The sequence below is a fragment of the Vicugna pacos genome, chromosome 27 (assembly GCF_048564905.1).
Source record: "Vicugna pacos chromosome 27, VicPac4, whole genome shotgun sequence".
Taxonomy (NCBI): domain Eukaryota; kingdom Metazoa; phylum Chordata; class Mammalia; order Artiodactyla; family Camelidae; genus Vicugna; species Vicugna pacos.
In genome coordinates, this window is record NC_133013.1 from 17,981,085 (window position 1) to 18,003,073 (window position 21,989).

Below are 21,989 nucleotides of genomic sequence, written 5' to 3' on the forward strand. Positions count from 1 at the left end.
CTGTTTTCAACCTTCAGATTCCTCTAGAAAGACTCTTTTGTCTAGCATGGAGTGCACTCCTTTTTTCCTCCCCACAATATAAATTGAATGAATATGTGCACAACTCTTTGTAAAGCCATTTTCCTGAAAGGTCTGGCTAATCTGAAACATTGTGAAGATGATCAGAAATATTTTGCGAGTGAGCACCGTGGAGTCTTTACCCGCGCTCCACCAGAGCACGTGGGGCACCTCGGACCCCGAGCTTGGCTCCTGCACTGCCTGCCCGCCAGGGTTGTCATCACAGCAGCAGTTACCATTGCTGCCACTGCCAAGGAACACAAGGCGTCCTTAATCCAGCTGTTCAGCAGACTGAGCACTGACCCTCTTCCTCTGGCTTCCAAGACATGTCTGGTAGTGAATTTGAACCCTGGCTCAGTGGGGTCTAAATAAAGGGAGTTGATCATTTAATTCTGCCTTATTTTCTTGTTTCAGATTTATGTACCCCTCATGCTGGTGAATGCAGCTGATGACCCCCTGGTGCATGAAAGTCTTCTAACCATTCCAAAGTCTCTTTCAGGTAAGTGGTTTCTTCCTGCTGCTCCCTCAACCACTCAGCAAACTGCCACAGTAAATTCTGTCACCTTCACCATGCTGTCATCTCCTGGAGACCAGGACATCTCATGGCAGTGTTCTTATTTAGTCTAGTCTGATAGTCCCGGGACTGTGATGGAGCCCAGGCAGAGCCTTTTCGTGTTCTGTCCTGGTGCAAGAGACAGGAGCATCATTTATATCCGTAGCCAGGTGTGGGGAGTCCTCTGGTGTTCTATGAAATTATTGTCTCAGGGATGTAGTTCCATTAAGGCTGAGAGTTTGACATGAAGAGATGTTTACACTTACAGCTTGACTTGAAAAGCAAAACAAAAAAGCCAGTTCTGCTACCTCTTGTGACAGACAGCCTCCCCATCTGCTCTGAGGATTAAAAATACAAGCAACAGAAAAAGCAAAGAAGGTTGCTCATGGGAATGACATTGTGTCTCAGGCCAGCACAGTCTCATGCCAGGCTAGGTAGGAGGTACAGGAGAAGCTCGAAAGAGGGTAGCAGAAGGAAACACTGGAGCCACAATCCAAAATTACTTTGCATTATAATCCAGATCTAATCTGACCAAAGATGCTCCTTGCACAGTCCTCTGTGATTATGTTTCCTCTTGTAATTATCATATGTGCACCAGAGGGAAGAGGGCCACTTCTAGTTCTCTCATGACCCCAAGCTAAAGAGTAGATAATATAGCAAGCAGACAAAGGAGCCACGCCCAGACAGCCTCGTTCGCTGCTCAGAGTGAATGCGTCTGTCACAGGTGTGTTATGTGATAAAAGCTCTCTCCTGTCAACCCGATCAAACCACAGGCTTCCTGCACAAAAGCAGCCCACCCAGCCATGGGAGCAGCAGTGAGAGGAAACAGCCACTCTGGTTTCCCTCTGCACATCTAAAGTGACATCCATAGCATTAATGCTGTCACACAGAAATTTATGAAATAGCAACTGAAAAGGAAGAATAAAGGGTGTCAGACAAGAAAAGAGCCCCTGTAGAGCCAGAAATATGCATGCCAGGAAGTGCCTCAGAGGCCTGGAGCAGCCAGCAAGGGGCCCCTTGTCAGTTATCCCTTTGGGAAGACAGATGCTTCATGTGGTACCTGACTATACCTGGCTGTCCACTTTGCACACATCTTCAGTAATGGCTTTAACTAGCCCATGTGGGACTAACTTAAACATAGACTCATAAGTCAAGCTCCAGGTTAGTAATTCTTAGATGGCCATTTAGCATGTGCCATTGAGAGCTTGGGCATCTTTTAACACAACTTGCAGCTTTATATTTCAGTCTTAAAAGTCTGTAATGAAAAATCATTGACTCCATTGAATTCATCTGATACTCTAGCAAATAAGAGAATGCTGTGAATCCCTCCTCAAAGCCTGGCCCCCACCAGTAGCTTCGGCATCATCTGGGAGCTTGTTAGAGATGCAGAATTTTAGCTCATTCCCCAGGCCTATTAAAGCAGAACCTGTATTTTATGGTGGTAGCCCAGGTGATTGGGATGCACGAAGTTGGGAAGCACCTGGCTGTACAATCGAGTCACCTGGGGAGTTTTAGCAACACCCATGCCTGGGTTCTCCTTCTCTCACCTGTCACCCACCGCGCCCCCAATCAGAATCTCATTGGTCTGGGTGCAACATAGGGATCGTCTAAAAACCCGGGTGATTCTACTATGCAGCCAAGTTTGAGAACCATTTAGAATTCTAAGGATCTCTAAGGCCCATTCTGGCCCAAAGCCAAGCTGCTATTCCCAAACCTGCTAGATGCCACCATCTCGCCTGCCCCACCGAATCCCCCTCCCACTTTGGTGAATGAGGCAGAGGGAGTGGAAGTTGGATGCCCACTTAGGTGACACCTTCACCTGTGGGGAAAACCTGGCCAGCTCGCTTTCGCACCTCCTGCCCTGGAGCTGAGAGAGGCCAGTGACTCACTCAGCTGCCTTTCTCCTGTAGAGAAACGGGAGAACGTGATGTTTGTGCTGCCGCTGCACGGGGGCCACCTGGGCTTCTTTGAGGGTTCCGTGCTGTTCCCCGAGCCCCTGACATGGATGGATAAGCTGGTGGTGGAGTACGCCAACGCCATTTGCCAGTGGGAACGTAACAAGTTGCAGTGCTCTGACACGGAGCAGGTGGAGGCCGACCTGGAATGAGGCGCCCCAGACTCTGGCACTCTCCAGCTGCCCTCCTCTGGAACTCATGTCCCTCACCGGCTGTTTCAGGTCTCCCATCTCCCTCAATGACCTGGATCTGACCTCACCATCAGCGGGGGCAACCCACCAGACACACCTATCTTGAAGTAGGTGGCTGTCCCTGGGGGCTCCAGGCTATTTTTGTGCTTAATTACTGGTTTTCTCCATTGCTTTGTTAGCCACGGTGACAAACAACAGGGTTCTCACCCTCCTGTCCAGTTTCAGCATCTGATTGCTTTCAAGCCAATTACATCTAGTTTCCCTATTAAAAATGTGTCTGGACAGCAGTTTTGCTTTGCCAATCAAAAGGCTTTTCCCCAAGAGCAGTGAAGGATGTGTGTTATTTTGTGGTGGTTTAGATGTGTCCTTATGTAGACCCTAAAAAGAGCCAATGCCATAGATGAGGTTCAGCTTGGGAGCCCGAAGCCCTGGCCTCCCAGGCCAGAGTGTGGCCTCCAACATGGCAAAGAAGATTCCCTTGAGTCACGAGCCAAGTTTCTTCCTCACTCTTTTCTAAGACAGTTTGCCCACACGTTGCTGATGACGAGAGTCACCTGGGGCGCTTGTTAAAAATTCAGCCTCCCAGGTCCCTCCCCTTGAAGAAGCTGATTCAGTGGGTCTGGGAAGGGGTCTGGGGATTTTAATTTTTGACAAGTGCCCCATGTGATTCTCATCACCAGGCAAATCTGAGAAACACGGTTGTGCGGGGCCTTTAGAAACATCTCAGTAACTCGTTTTATTCAAATTCATGGTCGGAGGTGTCTCTCAGCTCCCAGGAGCCTCCAAAGCAGCAAAACCTGTCAAGTGCAGCTGCCCTAGTGTGATCTTAGTGTGACGTCCCAGAAAGGGCCTGGGTGGGGTGAAGACTTTGGGCTGAGGCTCTGCTTCTCACTGGCTATATGACCCTGGAAAAGTCCCTTTGAAGTTTAGTTTTTTCACCTGTCAAATGGGGGACTTGGACCAGGTAGATTGCCGAGATCACTACCAGTTCTAAAGTTCAATGACAAACTCAGTTTACTGAGGTTTGAGAGAACATCCCTCCAGTGGACCCTGGGAGCTATTCTAAGCTTGTAGATGTCACCACTTGCCTTTCTTTTCTTTTTCTTTTTTGTCCCTCACTTCATATAAAGAGGTTTTGGGGTGTTTTTTTTTTAAGCACTCAGTTATAATTTTATTGTTTTTTTAACCCAGACCTCTCTCACACCTGCTTTTGATACCAAACAATTCAAAAGTTGGATCTGAGTTTGGAGAAATATCTTTCCAACTGAAGACGGTGTGATCTTGAAACCAGATTTTTAATTTAATAGCTTATATCTGTAGTCTGTTCGCTAGAGCTTTCCAGAGTGTGTCTTCTCAAATGAAAAGTCACTCCAGGTTTCAAGTACTCCTATCCTCCAATCCTGTGGTACTTGAATATCTAAAAACCCGGCACTTTGAAAAATTAGCTATCTGGAACTAAACAGGATTATGAGTGAAATGGCCTAGATACTTTAAAAAAATTTTTTTTGTTCTTGCTTCCTCTCCTTTACTCTAGGACAGACAGGAATATAAATAGTGGGTCTGTGTGTGCATGTCTAAAGGGTAAAGGGAGCCACCTGAGGGCCTGGAGGCCACCCCTCATGGCCACGGGTGGATGTAGTTTGGGCATCAGTCCAAGTCATGTGACAGTAATGTCTGTAACCCGAAGAAGTTGTTTTCTGACAATCACCAGATCGTTCTAACTAGTAACATCAAAAACAGCCATTATCTGAAAAGATTGAGACTCTGTGGTCTCCACTTTGCTTCGGTACAATTTCTCACACACACCAAATTCATCATTGTGACTTCCTCCCTAAGTTGTTATTTTTCAAGTGCATTTCTTTTTCATTTCTTTCGGCACAAATTGGCACTTTATCATCTACCCCTCAATTTGGAAGCTAGTCCCTCCCCTCTGTTACTGTTCCCTCCAACCAACAACCACAGCTGTAATCTAGAAGATTCATCGTCCCATTTCCATTACTACCTTCATGTCTTGAGACTTTTTTGTGAAATTAGGTATACGAAGCAATAAATCAGTGGGGTTGAATCACCATCCCAGGAGGCAAGAGGCTCCTTTTCATTTGCCTTAGGTCTCATCTCTTATCTATTCTGACAAAGTAGTGGCCAGGTACCAGCTCCATTGAGAAGACGACAGTGCTGTTGTCACACACATGGCAGGGCAGGGGCAGAAGTCCTTGGAGCCTGGTCTGCACGGCAGTTCTGAAGCCCACGGAGGAGAGGCAGGGCTCAAGGCATAGCTTTTGTTGCTCCACAACCGGAATTTACCCCGCAGTTCTGTGGGGGCCGTGTCCCAGCTGAAATCTTTTTAGTGTGTGAGTCTGAATGGCCCTTGCATTCCATTTTGGCTCACATGAAATCAACTGAAGCCCTTTTGTTCAAGCTTCAGGGTCTCAGGCATGGCAATGAGAGTATAACTGTGGCTATCTTAACAGGAAAATTCTTGTTCGTCCCTGAATGGGAGCATAGAGGCATTGAATTTACAGAGATGCAAGCTCGCCTAATAAACAAGGAAGCATCATTTTATATGTAGGTCAGCTTTTTCCTTCCTCCCGCTTTCTTTGCTTTTCTTCATAAAGTCATTCCTTTCTGATGATAACGTGAGAGCTCTTCTTGCAATCAAGGTCCTATTTGGGCTCAAACAAGGCTGAATTGTCAGAGTATTTGAACATTATATTTTAAAATCAGATGAAGGATATAAATTGCAGGAGCCTAGACAATTGTATCGCAGGAAGAACATGTTTTAACATGTCTCTGGGTTGTACTCCCTGCCTCTAAACAGTATGAAAGCAATGATGATTAGCTGAGCCCAAATGAGGATTGTCTGACTTGAAAAATGGTCTCAAGTCTCCATGATGCGTTGATGTTAATAGGGAGTTTAACAGACTTGAAGAAAACCTCTTACCTTTCCTGCTGTGAGTTTACACCAGTCAGTCCAGGGCAGAATGAAAGCAGAAAGTTGTTTGCTGTCACTATATTCTTTGAACCCCGCTGCAGTGTTTACACACGCTGTAAGAGTGGGAATATGCCTGTAAGGGGAGCATTCCTTTCCTGATGCGGTGTGATGGAACCAGGGTCCAGGAGACCCAGGTTCTTGTCCTAACTGTCTCTAATTCACACTGGGTTGTGGGCAATCACCTCACCTCCTTCACCTCTCTGAACTCCAGTTACCTCATCTTAGACCATCTCTTAGTCCACTTCATCTATTTACACATCATTTGCCGGAACATTCCCACTTGCCTTCTACAGCCCTTGCAAGTGGAAACAGATATGTCAAGGCCTCGGGCTTATCTTGAGAGGGGACTTGAAGAGGGAGTTACTGCTTTGAGCCTTCGTTGCTGAAGACCCTTGATTTTGCCCAAAGCCCCGTGTCTCTGACTGGCTTCTCTTCAGAGCCTCCACTGTCATCTCAGTATCCCTTCTGTGCCGAGGGTGGTCTTATGACTGGGACAGGTGCTGACCGTTGGAACGAGCCAAATATCCCCATCCTTCTGTGTGACTCAGGCAAGCATTGAGAGTTCCCAGGGCAGAAATCCTTCCTGCTCAGGCTTTCATTCGAAAACTACGGTCTTCATTAAAGCTGAACTTTCTGGGTAGCTGCGCTTATATGCCTGGCATCTGAATGAGAGCTCTCTTTGTCGCTGTGTGGCTTGAGATCCATCTTGCCAGCTCCGGGGAAACAATACGTGTGTTCTTGTTTGTGTTTGCCAGACAAGCAGATGTCTGAGATGTGAGAGGCTTTTGTTTTCCCTGGGCACCGGTTCTGACCTGGAGCTAAAGTAAAGATCACTGAAACATCACGTTGAGTTAAAAGAATTCAGGTCCTTGTCCTCTAAGGCAGGACAGGAGAGTTATTAAGAAGCATTTCCCTGCGGCATCCACTCACAATATCATCTGGGATTGTTTTCTTTGCCCAGAAAGCCTTAACTCGCCTCTAGAGTATCCCCTGGTATTACAACAATACTGTGGCTTTGGAATTCAATTCTTCTGCTGTAGATGTTTGAGGCAAAGCCACAGCAAAACCAGAGAATTCCTTCATGTGGCCTGTACGCTCCTTGTTAACGTTAGACCCCCTCAACCCCCTCAACAATATGAGTGACCCCAAACTGGCCAAACACCTCGTCTCTGATGCCTTTCTTCCTTCGTGGCCTCATTCTGTGTTCAAAACCACTTTGGATTCATTGGATGCTTCAAAAAGCCATGAAAAGTGGCCTGCCTGTGGCATTTAGAGGCCCAGCAGTCGAGGGAAAGGTTTCCTCCTCCCTCTATTAGCAGAGGGAAGTGCCCCCGTCTTTGTAAACTCTGACTGCTTTTGCCAAATGGCGTTTGCAGGGGAACTGGTCCCTACTGGCAGTGAGAACTGGAATGCTATCCACAATGAAAGCTCCCTCCTCACTGCTGCCACTGCCTGCGGATGCTGCAGCCTGGGCATCCCCACCGTGTGGCCCTTGGAAGCAGGCTGCAGAGCCCAGCTTGCCAGCCATTCTCAGACCCCAGGCAGTAGACAGCTGCCCCTTTTGAAGGAGTCAGGCCCACCCACACACCATGTTTTCTAAACCAATTTTCCTAGCATGTATGTGGGTAAAATGTTCATATATGAATGAATAAGCTGAAGTTAATTTCTAACCAGTGGATTAAGTCTTTTAACTCAACTCCTGCCAATCAGTAATGACATCTGTTAACCTACCTTCTCCCCCTTCTGGACCCCATCCGCCAAGAAATCTATCGCCATAAGTTGGGGACAGTCCCCTGATAGCACCTGCAGAAATACCGTTCATCTCCACGGGCATTCTCCTTCCAGACCACCCACAGTTACCCAGAGTAACTGCTGAGCCCTCAGTCCCAGCGCCAGCCACTTGCTTCCCAGGCTGCGTGCGTGGGTGGACCAAGTTCCTGGTGTAGGAGTTAGGTTTTGTTTGGTTTTTGTTTTGGCCTCCTTGGTTCATCCTAAAGCACAAGTCCATGTAGAATCCTGTCACCTCTCCGCACCAGTTCAGATGATCTGGGTCTCTCCCACTGCCTCAGGAAGACCTTCACTGTACCTGAGCTTTTGACTTCTGCCACTGCAGCTGCCTTAGCGACACCAGGGGTTGGGGGGTGCGTTGGAGGGGGAGGCCAGTTTGCATCTCCCCCTTTCCTGGTTAGACTCCCATTAACCACATTCTTCTGTTGGTAGATCTGCTTGCAGATTGATTTTTGAGAACCATCACTTTCACATTCCTAATTTATGTTTGTTTTGTTTGATTTCGTTTTGGGGGATTTTCTGAAACTTCAAATGCTGCCCTGAAGATGATGTAGTTTTGAGTTTGTGTTCTGAAAGCCTCCGTGCTGCTGGATTTAATGGGGGCATGGGGGAAACAGGGGATCCTCCAGCACCGAGGTGTTTAAGATTTGCAACTAGCAATGCAATTTTTTCTAAATATGAGGATATTTACCTTTATTAAGAAATGATAATAAACAATCAAGGTGTCCTTGATCATTTTATGTTCTCATATTACTTTCGGTTCTATTTTGATTCCATGTGGTGGTAAACAAAGATCATTACAAACAAAAACTGTAATTTTGTTATCTTTGATTCAATGGAATTTCTTTACTTAAAAAAATAAAAGACTAAAAATGTACTGTGGCTGTGTGTCCTTCTTAGTGGAGATTTTCGATCTTAAAGGGTCTTCCTGTGTCTTCATCAAAGCATGAGCTTGAAAGAAGTGAGCAAAACACCAAGTTCTCATCACAATTGATTTTAAACCAGCCTTGCAAATACCAAAGAAATTTTCAGGCCACAGGTGTCTTTACAAGCCCATTATCTCCAGGCAAGAAAGCCAAGGCCCGAGATAAGAGAGAAAGCAGCATTTTAACCCCTTGCTCTATAAAGTGAACCACGTAGACAAAATGTAAGGTGAGATGTAAATGGTGGTTGCCATGCATGATTCACATACTCTTCTAATAGTGTTCTTTCAAGGACTAAATTAAGATTATATTGGGTTGGTGGAGTAATGGTGGGGTTTTCTTCTCCTTTGTATCTGTCAGAATCCAACCTAAGGGTCTCCCAGGGTCAGTCACTGGCCCAGCCAGGAGAGTTGTGCCCGTCCGTGCGCCCCTACCCCAAGAACCTTGCAATTGGAGTTTTCTACCCTCCTTGGCCATGTGAAACCTTTGACAAGCTAAGTAGGGTGGGGACTATTGGTTTTGGAGGATGTGCATTAGCATGACCTAGGAATGCCCAATGTCAAATTTCAAAGTACGTCCCTTTCAGGTGAGCAAGCTTCTTCCCCACACCTCCCTCCACTTCCTATCCCCTGTAAAATAGCCAGGCCATTTTGATCTAAGAAAATCAACTTGCAAAGAATATTATCTATAAAAAGCACCACCTGGGAGAGACTTCAGGTCCAGGGTGTTAGCTGGGTCGACGCCCGCAGCTTGCCAGTGTGGTTGGCACACAGCTGTGCCTCTCCTGATACTTCCCTACAGGTTTGTTCTTGGTGACATTTATCTGCAATCACTCACTCTCCCAAGGGGGCTGATATATTTTTTGTTACCTTTCATTAACAGGCCCCTCAGCTCTAGCCCTATGGGGAGTACTTTCCCATGGGCAGGACCGGACATCTAACTGGATGGCCCTCCAGCTGCAGGACAGCCTCCTTCCTCATTTCTTTCTTTGGTATCCCCTCCTTAGAGGAGGTTACATATATGTAGCTGAGTGGTTGGGAAGACATTACGGGAAGCTTAGCCTTGAACTGCTCAATCTCTCCTCAAAGAAGACATGGTCTTTTCCTGCCTTAATATGGTTACCTTGAGAAATTAAATGTGCCCACTTACACATTTCCTTCCTGAAGGCAGGGCGACTTCTGGTCACGGCCCCAGAGAAGACATTGCTCTAATTCTGGGACCGATATCCAGGCATAAGCTGCTGCCATCCCACAGGGATTTTGCAGTCCTGCTCAAGAAGAGCAAAGTGCAGAGTTTGCCTTTAAATCCAATATTAAAACTATGGTTCCTTTAAACTCTCACCTCCTCCCTATGTCAAAACACATGAGTTGGAGCAGTACACATTGGAGCTACCTGGGGAGCTGGGAAAGGTCTTGCTCTCCAGGTCACACCCCCGCCCGAGTACTCGAGAATTTCTGGGTGGGGCCAAGGCCTCAATAGTCATAAAGCTCCCCAGGAGGACCTGCAAGGAGGTTGCAAGCCACTGCTTTGGACGCTCTGATTGGTCCTTCAATGTGCAGTCCCCTGAGGGTCTTATCAAAATGCAGATTATGACCCAGCAGATCCGAGGCGGCACCTAAGATTCTGCATCACTAGCAAGCTCCCACGTGGGGCAGACGCCCTCCTGGGAGCACACGTTGAGTACAGGCTCCCAGGTATCCTGTGAGCTTCCGGACCCTGCACTGCTGAGCTTCCTCAACACCAGAGCCATGCCCACCATTGAAAGTGGGAAGAAAGGAGGTCCAATTCACCCTGAAGGTGATTCTTGAGCTCTTTTTTCGGATTGACTTAACACTTGGGCATCCCTCTTCCAGGAAGACTTTGCCAGGACACCAGGCAGCACTAGCCTCCTCCAGCACCCCTTTGGTAAACTCAAGCCTCTAAGCAGGGCCAGTCTTGCTCAGAGGTTCTCTAAAGCTGGTGGCCCATTTCCTTCCTGAGACCTCCACCCATACCTTAATAAGTGCTTCCGTCTCTAACAATGTTTCCCCAAAGGTCCACGTGAAGATGGCAGAAATGCATCATTGTGACTTCCCAACTTTTGCTGTTCAAATTACTTTCACGTGACAGAAACCCTGCCTCATCCCAGATGTCTCCAGAAAGGGAAGTGTTCTGTTCAGCAAATGGTTATCATAAAAGTCATGCTTTGTTGTCTCCCTTCCCATATCTGGTGGCTTTCAGGAGTATTTTATTGTCCCTCTTCCTCGCTCTCATTAATGTGGGGGTGGTGGCCACTTGTAGGAATCCAGCATGCAAGCAGCTCGGATTTTGTGAGACCGAGCACATCAGATTTTAACATTAAAATTCATAGTCTTAAGGTATATTCTCCCAAAGGTGGCACCCTCATTCTGGCAAGGTCAGCCTCAGCCTGTTCCTGCCCGGTCTGTCCCTGCCATTTGTCTCTGGGTATGGAGGGGCAGTGCCAGGACATGGCCAGCAGGGGGCGGTGGCAGCCCACAGTCAGGACTGACTCACTGTGTCCCAACCTTACAGCGTCTTCCTCAGAAAGCACCTCGGCTTTCCTGTCAGACCTAGCCCTGCTGTCTTTAGGGGGGACCCTGGCATCCCACTTGGATCTGCATAAGAGCCAAAGCTGCTCCAAGAGCCTCTGCCTGCAGTTTTCTCCAAATCTTGATCTCATTTATAAATTAGAGCCCCCACAAATCAGAGGGTGGGACTAGGAAGGCTCTTGGCAATTAGGGGCCCAGAAAAGATGGGAGTCATTCAAGAGGGATCAGCTACTGTTTCCCTCAGATTTGGGACATAACTCTTTTACAAAACAACTAGAAGTACATCTTTAAAGTTTGAAAAATGCTCTTTCTTTTAATTTAAATCAGACTCATCCCTGCCCCTTCTCTACCAACACCTGTGCTGTTGGGTCACCAATGCCCTCTATCTTGGCAAATTCAAGTCTCCATTCTCTCTTTTTTTTAAATGGAGATACTGGGAATTGAATCCAGGACCTCGTGCATGCTAAGCACACGCTCTACCACTGAGCTATATACAGTGTCCCTCTTCATTCTCTTATCGTTTGACCCCCTCAGCAGCATGTTTGTGTCCTCTCACACTAAACTTCTTAGCTCCAGATATTCTAGGAGATCTCTTGGGGTGATGCTGCTGAGTCCCCTTCAACCAGAGCAACAGATACCATCTGTCAATCTAAGTAAAACCATCCATTGAGGCAAGGGGTCTGGAGGAGGGAGCTTTTGGTGGAGAGACCCCCATGGATGGAAGGAGGGGCACACAACTGCCACCCTTGAAAGAGGTCCAAGCTTCTGACCATCACTACACACGTCAGACTGCACCTGACCAAGGGGACCAGACCAACCCAAAATGGAGCCACTTCAATGCTGCTTCCACCCTGGAATTCCAGGTGGAAACCCCTTAGCCTGCCTATCAGCCACCAAGAATGTTGTACCTGCCAGATCACTTGCTTTTATATTCCTCCCCCTTTTATCTTCTATTTTATACTTTTACTGGGGGCGGGTCGGGGGAGAGACTTTTAAGCCAGTCTCCTTGCCTATTTTCATAGACCCTAAATAACAAAACTCTGTTACAAAGGAAATCATTGAGAAGCTTGATTAGAGTCTTTGAAACCCAACCCTACACATGTCTGTCCTAAAGCTTCAGAGGCGATAGGAATAGAACTCTCCTCAATTCTTGCTCAAGGGAATTCCCCTGCTTTATTGCTCCCCAACTTGGGAGGAGGGTGACACCTGAGCTCACCCAAGCTTAGTGAGGTTCAGGGGAACCACAGTCCCCCTGAGCAGCCTTTTCCCCAGCCTTATGGGTCCAGGACAGCTAAGGAGAAGCCCGGGGATACTAACTACAGGTTGGATGGCAGGAGATGTTCTCAGAAGGCTGTGTTCTCGGCTTGGGCCCGGGGACCAAAGAGTTTCTCGGCAACAGCCTTGCCGTCGTACTTGGGCTGTGTGCCCCCAAAGTCGGAGGGCAGGATGTCCTCATCGAACTCCTGGAAGAAGTCGGAGAGGTCTTCTCCATGGACAAAGACCTGCAGGGAAGCAGGGGAGACAGAGCTGAGCAGGGGATGCTCTAAGGATGGGAGCTGGCGGTAAAGAAGAGGGACAGGAGGACAAAGTCACATATGCCATCTCTGCCTAGTGATGTCCTTCTTCACAGTCCTTCTTGTTGTGCTGTCTATGGGATCCACTCTGTTCAGGACCATGGTACAGTGTCAGAGGAGGACTCAGGTGGGGTCCCCTCTTCCTCCAATCTCATCCCTCTGGTCTCATGAACCCTTTCCTGCTACAGCCCTATTCACTCACTCGCTCACACACACCAGACGATCATTGGACATCTTTCCTATGTGGCCACACACTTACCCGCTGGAGCAATTTGCTCTTCAAGAAGGGCTTGACTACGTTGTAGGTTGTGGTGAAGTACCACGGCTGGTAGATGAAGTGAATGGCTTTGAACCGGGCTGGGAAGGAATCCTGCAGGGACAGAGAGTGCCCCACCACAAGACCCTGACCTCACAGGTTCCCACTCACTCCCCTACTGCCTCTCCTCATGACATGAGGACAGAGTTGTCTCACACTGTAGCCCCAGAGGACTGCCCATGGAAAGTTCCATCTGTGCCAGCAACTGGGGCGCTCTGGCTTCACTGCAGCCCCAAACTGCAGGAAGGAAACCCCAGAAGCCACGCAGCCCAATCCTCTCCCTGCTGATGCATAACACCTTGTAACCGCATGTGGAGTAAAGAAATTAAATGGTAATCTTACTTGGTTTTTAGGTGACTGAACTTTTTCAAACCCACTCGCATGCTGAGTGGACTGCAAAACTATTGTAGACCAGAGGGACACTATTGTCATGCCTCACTGGCCTTCAGCCCCTGCCATGACCCCCCACCTCCCACCCCTCCTCTCCCAGAGAAAGCAGATTTAAGATTAGCTCTAAGAAAGGACTTCTGGCACGTCAGTATATAGGAGTGAGCTGCCAAGGGAGTTAGAGATAGCCCTTTCTCAGGATAAATTCACTTTCAAAGAGAGGCAGCATGACATATTTGGACAAAGAATGGGATCCCATGTCAGAAGGTGTAGGTTCAAGTCCCGCCTCTGCCACTTTACAGGCGTGTGACCTTGAGGAGTCACTCAGATCTCTCTAGGTTTCTACGTTTGTAAAATGAAGCAGGGAAGCAGGGAGAGAATGCTTTTGAGGAGTAAATGAATTAATGAATGTGAATACTTGGCAAACTATCTATCACTACAAAGTGTGTGTGGTCAGGGCTGTGACTGTCATTGCTCTTTTTGGCACTAAGTGGTTGTCTTCTCAGGTCCCTGCCAGCACCACTAAACCGGGCCAAGCCTCCCAGCCTCGCCACCTGTGAGAGGCTGCTAAAGGACAGGGCTCTGAGGCCTCACCTGGAGCATGTCCACCATCTTCCTGAGATCGGAAGCCCGAAGCCCAGCAGCCTGCTGCATGGTAAAGCCCTTGAAGTTCTCGATGATGCAGAAGCCATTGATTTGAGTTTCCTCATTCTCCAGTAGCTTCTCCAGGATGAAACAATATGCCTGCAAGATCTTGGGCACAGAATGAACAGGCTGTAAGATCCAACCCACAAAGATAGTTAAGACTCAAGGTCCCAAGGGAAGAGCTAATTGGTATACTCTTTACCAGAGTAATTTGTCACAGGCTTTGAGCTGGGACAGTCCACCTCTGTGAATGTATCCCAAGAAAATAATCTTCAATGTCATACCCATGGTAAGATGCCAGAGTGTTTATCCCCATACCCTTGTAATTGTGAAACAACCTAAATGCCCAGCAATAAGGGACTGGTGAAATTATGGCATATTCATGCTATGGAGTATTCTGGAACAGTGATATATAAGATTAATGACAGGGGTGGGTATAGCTCAAGTGCAAGAACGCATGCTTAGCATGCACAAGATCCTGGGTTCAATCCCCAGTACATCCTCCAAAAATAAATAAACAAACCTAATTACCCACCCCCATTAAAAAGACTAATGGTACAGAAAGATATCCATTCATGGTATATTATTGTAGAATATGATCCCATTTTTATAAGAAAAGGGGTGTGTGTGTGCGTGCGCGCATGTGCAAGCACATATGTTTTTAGGTTTCTAGAAAACATAGGCTGGAAGGATGTTAGTGGTAGAAATCTCTGGGTTTCTCTGAATTGTGGATAATTTTAAATGTGATTTTTTTGGTATTTTCTAAAATGAGTAGATATCACTTATGTAGTAAAAAAAATATTTGTAAGTCTCCTCTTTATATACATATGTATGCCTCAGTCCTAAAGCCAATATCTTACAGAGTGGAAAACACTTACAGGCATCCTTAATACAATCAGGAACAAGATAAGGATGTTCGCTTTCCCCACCACAATTCAATTCTGTGTTGGAAGTATTGGCTAATGCAATCAAATTTGTTTCATTTCGTTTTTAAATAAAGTGCATAAGAAGTAGAAAAGGAAAAGAAAAACAATTAGCTCCATTTACAGTTAATAGGATAGTGCTCTTGAAAAACTCAAGAGCATCAATTATAAAACTGACATAAATAACAAAAGAATTCAGTAAAATACCAGGATATAAAATTAACATACAAAAACAATAATCTCCACAGATATAAAAATAACCAATTAGATATAATGGCTGAGAAAACTTCACTTATAGCAACAACAATAAGATAAATACTTAAGACAAACTTAATGACAAATGTGCGTAACATTTGAAAGCTTTAAAACACTCCTAAAAGCTCAAAATGTGAAAGGGAGGTCATCCCTTGTCTGGATAGTACCACTGGCCAAGGATGTTGCATTCATAAAGATGCTAATTCTCTCCAAGTTTGTTATTTACATTAATGTTATCCCAGTAAAAACTCCTAACATTTCTCCTGGAGCTAAACAAATTAATTCTAAGATTCATAAGGAAAAGTAAATACACAAGAATAGCTAGAAAAGCCTTGAAAAAGAGGAGCATTAAGGGCAGAACTAACCCCAACAGATAAACATTCTATACCATCTTTATAATTAAAACAGTGCAGTACTGGAGCATGAATAGAGAGATGACACAGAGTAGAAAATCCAGAAATAGACCCACGTATATATGAAGATGCAGAATATGATAAAGATGGCATCTCAAGTCACTGGGGGAAAAGATGGACTTTAAAATAAATGGTGTTGTGACTAGACAGCATTTTCTAAAATGAGTTTGTGTTTTTTTTAAGGCTTAGTGGCACAAGCCCCAATTCTGCAACTAGGGCAGCTTTCTTAAGGGCTTGACAAGTGAAATCACATACATATGCAAATGCAAAGAACTCAGGCTGCTTAATAGGTTGGAACTTGTGTTTTTCAGAATCTCTCCCAGCCCACTAAGCCCTGTACTCTGTGTCGCTCACAGCTTTCAGCATTTGACAGGGCTGATCCCAGCTCATGGCCCATAGCTGTCACTCCCACTTGGCAGGGATACCAGGGGCAGCCACGTATTGGCCAGTGGGCCCAGCCTGCAGAGCTGCTGGGTTTTCCAGCTGCCATGAATGAAGGTCCAATGGAGGCCAGGTTTGGGGAAGGGCACCCAGCCCCGGAGATGGGAAGGAGCTAGGCGAGCCCCAGCTGACCTCATCAAAGGTGATTTCTTCAGAGTCCCAGTTCTCAATATTGAAGAGAAGGACCACTCGGCCATACTTGTCCCGACTGGAGAGGACACCAGGGTAGCCAGCCTCCACAGTGCAGCGGATGGCCTCCAGGGACAGGCTGTCGAAGAGCTCTGGGTACTGCAGCCGGAAGTTCACGTAGCCTGGCAGAGGAGAGCAGAGGAGGATCCTCAGGGAGCCAGCGCATCCAGGGGTGGCACATGGTGGGGGTCCAGAGACTTGGACTCCTGCCTGGCTCCTCCACACACCTGCTGTGCGTAACCCAGCAGGATACTCAACCTTTCTGTGCCCCATGTTTCCTCTCCCAAAAAGTGGGAGGATAATATCAGCCTCTCTCACCAGATTACTGTGGCAATCAAAAAAGATTTCAGATATGAACGTCGTTTGTAAACTGGACAAACATGAGGTGTGATCCTAAATCTGAGGACGATGATTACTTGCTCATTTTCTCTTTCCCGTGGGTAGAGCCACAGGTTTCTCAGCTGAACACAGGATCAGCTGAGTGGGGGTGGGGAGAAGACCCCCAGATAAAATCCAAACCCCTAGCAGGACACAGAGGCCCTTTCTGATTCCAGCTGCACCTCTACCACCCACTACCCCCATCCTGGCCCATCCTGAATGGGTCCCCGCCCCTCTGCGGTTGTCTCCACTCCAACCCTGGAGGGGCCAGGTCCAGAGGAGGTCTGCCGGGAGCATTTGCCAAGGGAAAGCCCCTGACCTCCTTGCTCGTCCCCAACACTCCGGGCACGCTCCCTCCACCCAGCCCTCGTCCTGGCTGTTCCCTCTGCCCTACTGCCCTTCCCCCAGGTATCTTATTTCCTTTGAATTTTTCTTCAAAAGTTGGCCTTCCTAGCCACTTCACCTAAAACTTCAACCCCTCAGTCCTTCATATCCACCTCCTTTATTTTTATCATTATCCCTTCTTACTCTCTAACAGTCTTATTCATTTTTATTTTATTTGTCTGGTTTATTCTTTCCACCATTAGAACATAAGGCCCATGAGGGCAGGCAGTTCTTGTTGGCTTTCTTCTCTGATATATCCTTTGGCCTAAAACAGTTGTTGGCAGAGCACGGTAGTGAATTAACATTTTCAGAAAGAAAGAAGAAGGAAGAAGGGGACTCATTAGGCTGTAGAGGGCCCGCTCAGACACGCCTTCCCTCGACCGGCCCCAAGAACTTGATTTCCTTGGGACACTTGTCTTCATCCAGGGGGCACAGCCAGGGCAGTTCTGTCCTTGGGGCTCACTCCCAGGGCTGGCACCATCTTCAATTCCACTCTGCATGACGTTTGGGTACCTGCGGGGAGTCAGGCTCATACCCGCCTTCCCTGCAGCGCTCCAGAGCCAAAACCTAGGCTGAATGGGTCGGGGAGGGGAGAGGAGGGAAGGGAAAGGAAACTCCCCCGTCTTGGACACACAATTTGGGTGACTCAGTTCTATTCATTGAGTCCCCAGACTCAGAGAGAGGAGAGAGAGGGGCTAGATCTCTAGGAATCTGGTCCTGCCAGGCGCATTCATTCATTGTCAAAGCTGAAAGAGATCTTGAAGGCTATTTCACTCACACACCCATTTTACAGATAAGGATAAAAAGGCGCAGTGATTTGTGCAGGGCAGGGAATTGGACGGAAGCGAAGGGGTCCGTCTCCTCAGTTCCTGGGTGAGGGTCAATACCATCCTCATGACCTCCCTCCTTTACCCCCTCACTCCCCACCCCCCTCAGCCTTCCCCGGGCTGTCCTTCCAGTGCAGGCCTCACCTCTGAGCAGCTCGTAGGCTCGCCCCACGTCGAACTTGCGTGCGCGGATGAAGCGCAGGAAGAAAGCACTGTCCTTTCCCTGCACCCTCTCGGCCACAGCCACTGCCAGCTCCTGCCCAGAGGCTGCCTCTGTCTGCACTAGTTCCTGCAGCTCCCGCACCACCTCCTCCCGAGTGTCCTCCGTCTCATTCAGCTCGTCCTTGGCCTGGAACAGAGGTGGGGTGCAGGCACGAAGTCACAGGTAGGCACTGGTGTGGAAGTCTCCTCCCGGTGCCAGACTCGCTGAGGGGCAGAGGGGGCGGCAGCTGGGGCCATCGCTTCTCTGCCCACAAGCGCAGCATCAGCACCGGCAGCACCTCAGATTGCAAATTACAGTCATTGGAGAAAATGCGGTCAAAATGCTCATCTTGGGTTTGTTTGCAGGAGATAGCCCCAAATCTACACTTACTGGAGCCCTAACTTAGCACACTGCTAAGGCCTTTAAACATGTTATGTTTTTAAATCTTTGCCACAACCCATCACAGTAAGGTTGTTATTCCTATCCCCATTTCTCAGGGTGAGCAGACTGAGGCTCATAGAAGTCAAGATATTCTTGCCCCAGATCACCCAGATAAAAATGGGTGGAACTGGGACTCCTAGACAGGCTGGACTTAATCACTTCACTCTGCTGCCTCCCAGGCTCATTTCTGATCTTTTCAAACACAAAGATACCAGGCAAATGGCAGCTTGCCCGCTGCCTAACATTCCTCCCCTTGGCTGAGCCTGGAGAACTCCTCAGCTAATCCTCTCTTTGGCATGAGGGGGGAAAGCAGGTCTAGGGGAGCTCAGAGCACCTTTCCCTTGAGATGCCCAGGGAACAGAGATGGATAGGAGTCCAGACCCAGCTCAACCCCAAGACCTCTCTGCCAGCCCACAGTCTGATAATCTCTGAGCTTGTCCAACAACTTTCTTTCATACTGAAGGCAAGACCCAGACAGGGAAAACAGTTTGCTCTTGAGTTGGAAGTCAATCTGATATTAGAACTCAGGCCCTTTCCTATCCATTGTGGGCAGCAGTTGGATCCCTGTTCTCCAAAGCCACTTGCAAACCAATGTTTCTCACATCTGAGTCTAGGATGGTCCCTGGTTCAGAGGCTGTAGGTCCCGGCATTAGTATCAGGGAGCCCTGTTGGTGCTGTAGTCTTGGAATAGGCTGTCCTGGATGTCTGTTCAGCCTGATTGCTGCCTTGGCTCTGACTTTCAAGATAGCCCCTAGAACAAGCCAGTCCATTAGGTCCAGGATGACCTGGAGAGCTAGTGCTGGGTTCTTTCTACAGGAGAGAGGATGCTGTCAACATTCCTCCTTGTTGCTTCCCTAGCCTGCCCCTTCACGCACCCGGGGCCACCTTACCTTCTGCAAGGTGTGGCGGGGCAGCTGGCTGCATTGGCCAAAGACAGGCCCATGGTCTTTGGTTGTAAGCCGCTCCAGTTGGGAACGGAGTTCCTGTTCCTCTTCAGGGACCAAGCGGAATGTGCCCGCCTGGGCAGAGAGAAGCCAGGAAAAAACAGGAAGAAGCTCCCATCAGCCTCAACAAGCCAGTCAAATGGGCCTGCTCAGGCCCTAAACTAGTGCTTTTTTGCCCGGGGTCACTGTTAAACTGTTTCCTTTCAGGCGGGGTCAGGGACCACAGAGTGGCTGTAGGCGTGAGGGCCCATAACCCCAGGCAGACCAGATGATGGAGAAATGGGAGAGAGAGAAGGAAGGAGGGAAGGTGGAAGGAGGAGGGGAGCCCCAGGGCACTGGCGTACTCACCCCCTCTGACATGCTGTCTCTGGAAGACTCGGAGTACTGAGAAAAAGAACCTCGCTTCTTTTGTCCTGGCCTCTCCAGGCAGCCTCTTTAGGAGAGGAAGTCAGGGCTGCAGTGGCAAGAAGAAGCTGTTCTGTTATTGTCTCAGGAAAATGGATCTCAAACTTTTGAGTGCAACAGAATCACGTGGAGCATTTGTTTGAAATGCAGATTCTTGGGCCCTGCACTTGTGATTCTGACTTAGGAGGTCTGACTGGGGCCTGGACATCTGCACTTTAAAGCAGCGCCCCTGGTGGCCCTGAAGGTGTTTCCAGATGTTCTCCCCTCCCACCTAAACATCCCCAGACCCATCACCACCCTGCTCCTGCCTCTGACCTGGTTCCTGTTGTCACCTGTTCATTGCTGATAAACGGCAGAGGTGGGATTTGAATCTATGTCTGCCTGACACTAAGACTTGATTTGACACCTAGAACATCTCCAGACAAAGTCCCTAGAAGAGCTGGTGTCACAGAAAACCCTTTAGGGTCAGAGAGACCCCGGTTTGAATCAGGCATTGTCATTTATCACCTGTGTGACCTTAGACAAGTTATTTAACCTTTCTGAGCCTCAGTTTCCTCTTCAGCAAATTGGGGATAATAACCATACCTACTAAATAGAGTTGTGATGAAGATCATATAATTTCTGTATGGTATCTAGCACAGTGTTTTGCTCTAAAACATTGTTCCTCTTCTCTTTCTTAGCATCATATTGATCATTACCCCAACTTGCACAGACAGACTTAGTGGATTCCAGGCAATGTCTGAGGGTCTCCCGTTTCCTGCCTCTCCCACTCCACAGCCCCAGCAAGGGAAGTTCTGAGAGCTGTAATCCACCAACAGGAACCAAATCTAAGTCAGCTTTCTGGCAGCAGACTTCCAGATATGCGGGTATAGATACAAGACAGCCTGAAATGCTGCCGTGCTGTCACTTGGGTTTTGCTGAATCAGAAATGGAGAGCCTGATAGAACTCCCCAGGAAAGGAGCTCAGATGGGAAAGACAGCGGCTAGACACCCCCAGCCAATGAAACAGATCATCACGTCAAGATCCCAGATCTCAGAAATGGAGGATTGAAGCCAGTACAGCAACTCTTTTTTAAGTATGCCCAGTCTACTAACTGTGATTTTTTAAAAATATTGATTTATGAGCTGTTCACAATGAAAAAATACCCACCCCTTATTCCAGGTCAAGGCTGTTGCAGATAAACTACAGAATGCCCAATTACAAGTGAATTTCAGATGAATGAAAAAAATTTTTTTGAAGTGTAAGAATAGGCTGTACAATATTTGGGGCATTACTCATACTTAAAAAGTATTTGTTGTTCATCTGAAATTCATATTTAGCTGGGTGTCCTATACTTTTATTTGCTAAATCTGGCATCAGGTTGGTCTGGCCTAACTCGGAGAATGGCCAGTTGATTTCAGTTTTTCGGGCAGCGTGGGACATGGTCTCCCCACCACCAACTCCTCACCCCAGTCCTGGGTTCCCTGGCCCAGCCAGTCCCCTGCTACAGACTTACCTGTCAAGTCAGCAGCTTCTCCTTGGGGTACCTGCTGCCCGTGTCCTCCAGGACCCTGGAGGTTGCCTCCACTGGGGGCGTGGTCCAGTCAGCAGGCTGGGATTAGTGTGTCACAAGGAACCTCTCACGGCCCACAGTTTCCTGTTAAATCGGGCCCACAGGGAGGCCCAGATTGGGGCAAGTGACGCACCGGGGGGGAGAGGGGATCAGCTTGGGCCTGGCTGGAGGCCCCTCAAAGCCCTCCTTTGTGTGCGTCTGCTCTGGAGTTCCTGCTCAGCCATGTGGAAGCCGGGCTGTAGGGGTAGGATCTGGGTCAGCCTCATTCCCTTCTCCCTGTCCTCTCTCTCATCACGGGGTGGTCTGAGAAAGCACACCCCAGGGTAAGATGTGCACGAGGTGGAGGGAAATTTTAAATGTGATTGTAGATGAAATGGCAGCTGTGACGAATCCAGGCCTGTCACCCTCTCCCCCAGCCCAGCAGGGCCTGGCAAGGTAGGGGCCAAGGAGTGGGGCTGGGTAGGAAATGTAGCTGCTTAAAGCTGAGTTGGGAAAGGACAAGACAGGCTGACCTGATTTTAGGCAGTAGGCTGAAGTGATAGGAGGTTGCTTGGGAACCAGGCTGCCCATTTTTAAATCCTAACTCCAGCACCTTCTAGCTATGAGAAGTGACTTCACCACTCAGTGACTCAGTTTCCTCCCCTGAAAATTGGAGATAATGAAAGGACAGGCTCATGGCTTTAGTGAGGATGAAATGGCAACAA

General features: G+C 48.0%; 2 protein-coding genes across 4 annotated transcripts in view; one reads left to right on the top strand and one right to left on the bottom strand.

The window, feature by feature from the left end:
* ABHD2 (abhydrolase domain containing 2, acylglycerol lipase) overlaps positions 1 to 15,673 on the top strand; it is a 96,845-nt gene extending 81,172 nt beyond the window's left edge. Inside the window, exons 10-11 of one of the 3 annotated variants that reach the window (XM_006198463.4) lie at positions 472 to 556; positions 2,521 to 8,413. In XM_006198463.4, coding sequence (XP_006198525.1) covers positions 472 to 556; positions 2,521 to 2,717 — 282 coding nt within the window. In that variant the 3' untranslated portion in view covers positions 2,718 to 8,413. Of the gene's footprint in view, positions 1 to 471; positions 557 to 2,520; positions 8,414 to 10,493; positions 10,665 to 13,791 lie in introns of those variants that run through there. The other 2 variants (XM_072950758.1, XM_072950757.1) reach the window with 2 other exon arrangements.
* Positions 11,988 to 21,480, bottom strand: RLBP1 (retinaldehyde binding protein 1). Its single transcript, XM_006198462.3, has 8 exons — positions 21,221 to 21,480; positions 19,676 to 19,758; positions 19,274 to 19,402; positions 17,885 to 18,089; positions 16,095 to 16,273; positions 13,880 to 14,038; positions 12,842 to 12,952; positions 11,988 to 12,510 (listed from the first exon to the last, which is right to left on the bottom strand). The coding sequence occupies exons 2-8, from the start codon at positions 19,685 to 19,687 to the stop codon at positions 12,352 to 12,354; spliced, it is 954 nt and encodes a 317-aa protein (XP_006198524.1). The 5' UTR covers positions 19,688 to 19,758; positions 21,221 to 21,480; the 3' UTR covers positions 11,988 to 12,351.
* Between the last annotated feature and the right edge of the window lie 509 nt (positions 21,481 to 21,989).

Coding starts and splice junctions, on each gene's coding strand:
- RLBP1 (XM_006198462.3), bottom strand. Junction 16,274..17,884: donor AGCCTACGAGCTGCTCAGAG/GTGAGGCCTGCA, acceptor CTCCTCTGCCAG/GCTACGTGAACTTCCGGCTG. Junction 12,953..13,879: donor AGATGGTGGACATGCTCCAG/GTGAGGCCTCAG, acceptor CTGTCCCTGCAG/GATTCCTTCCCAGCCCGGTT.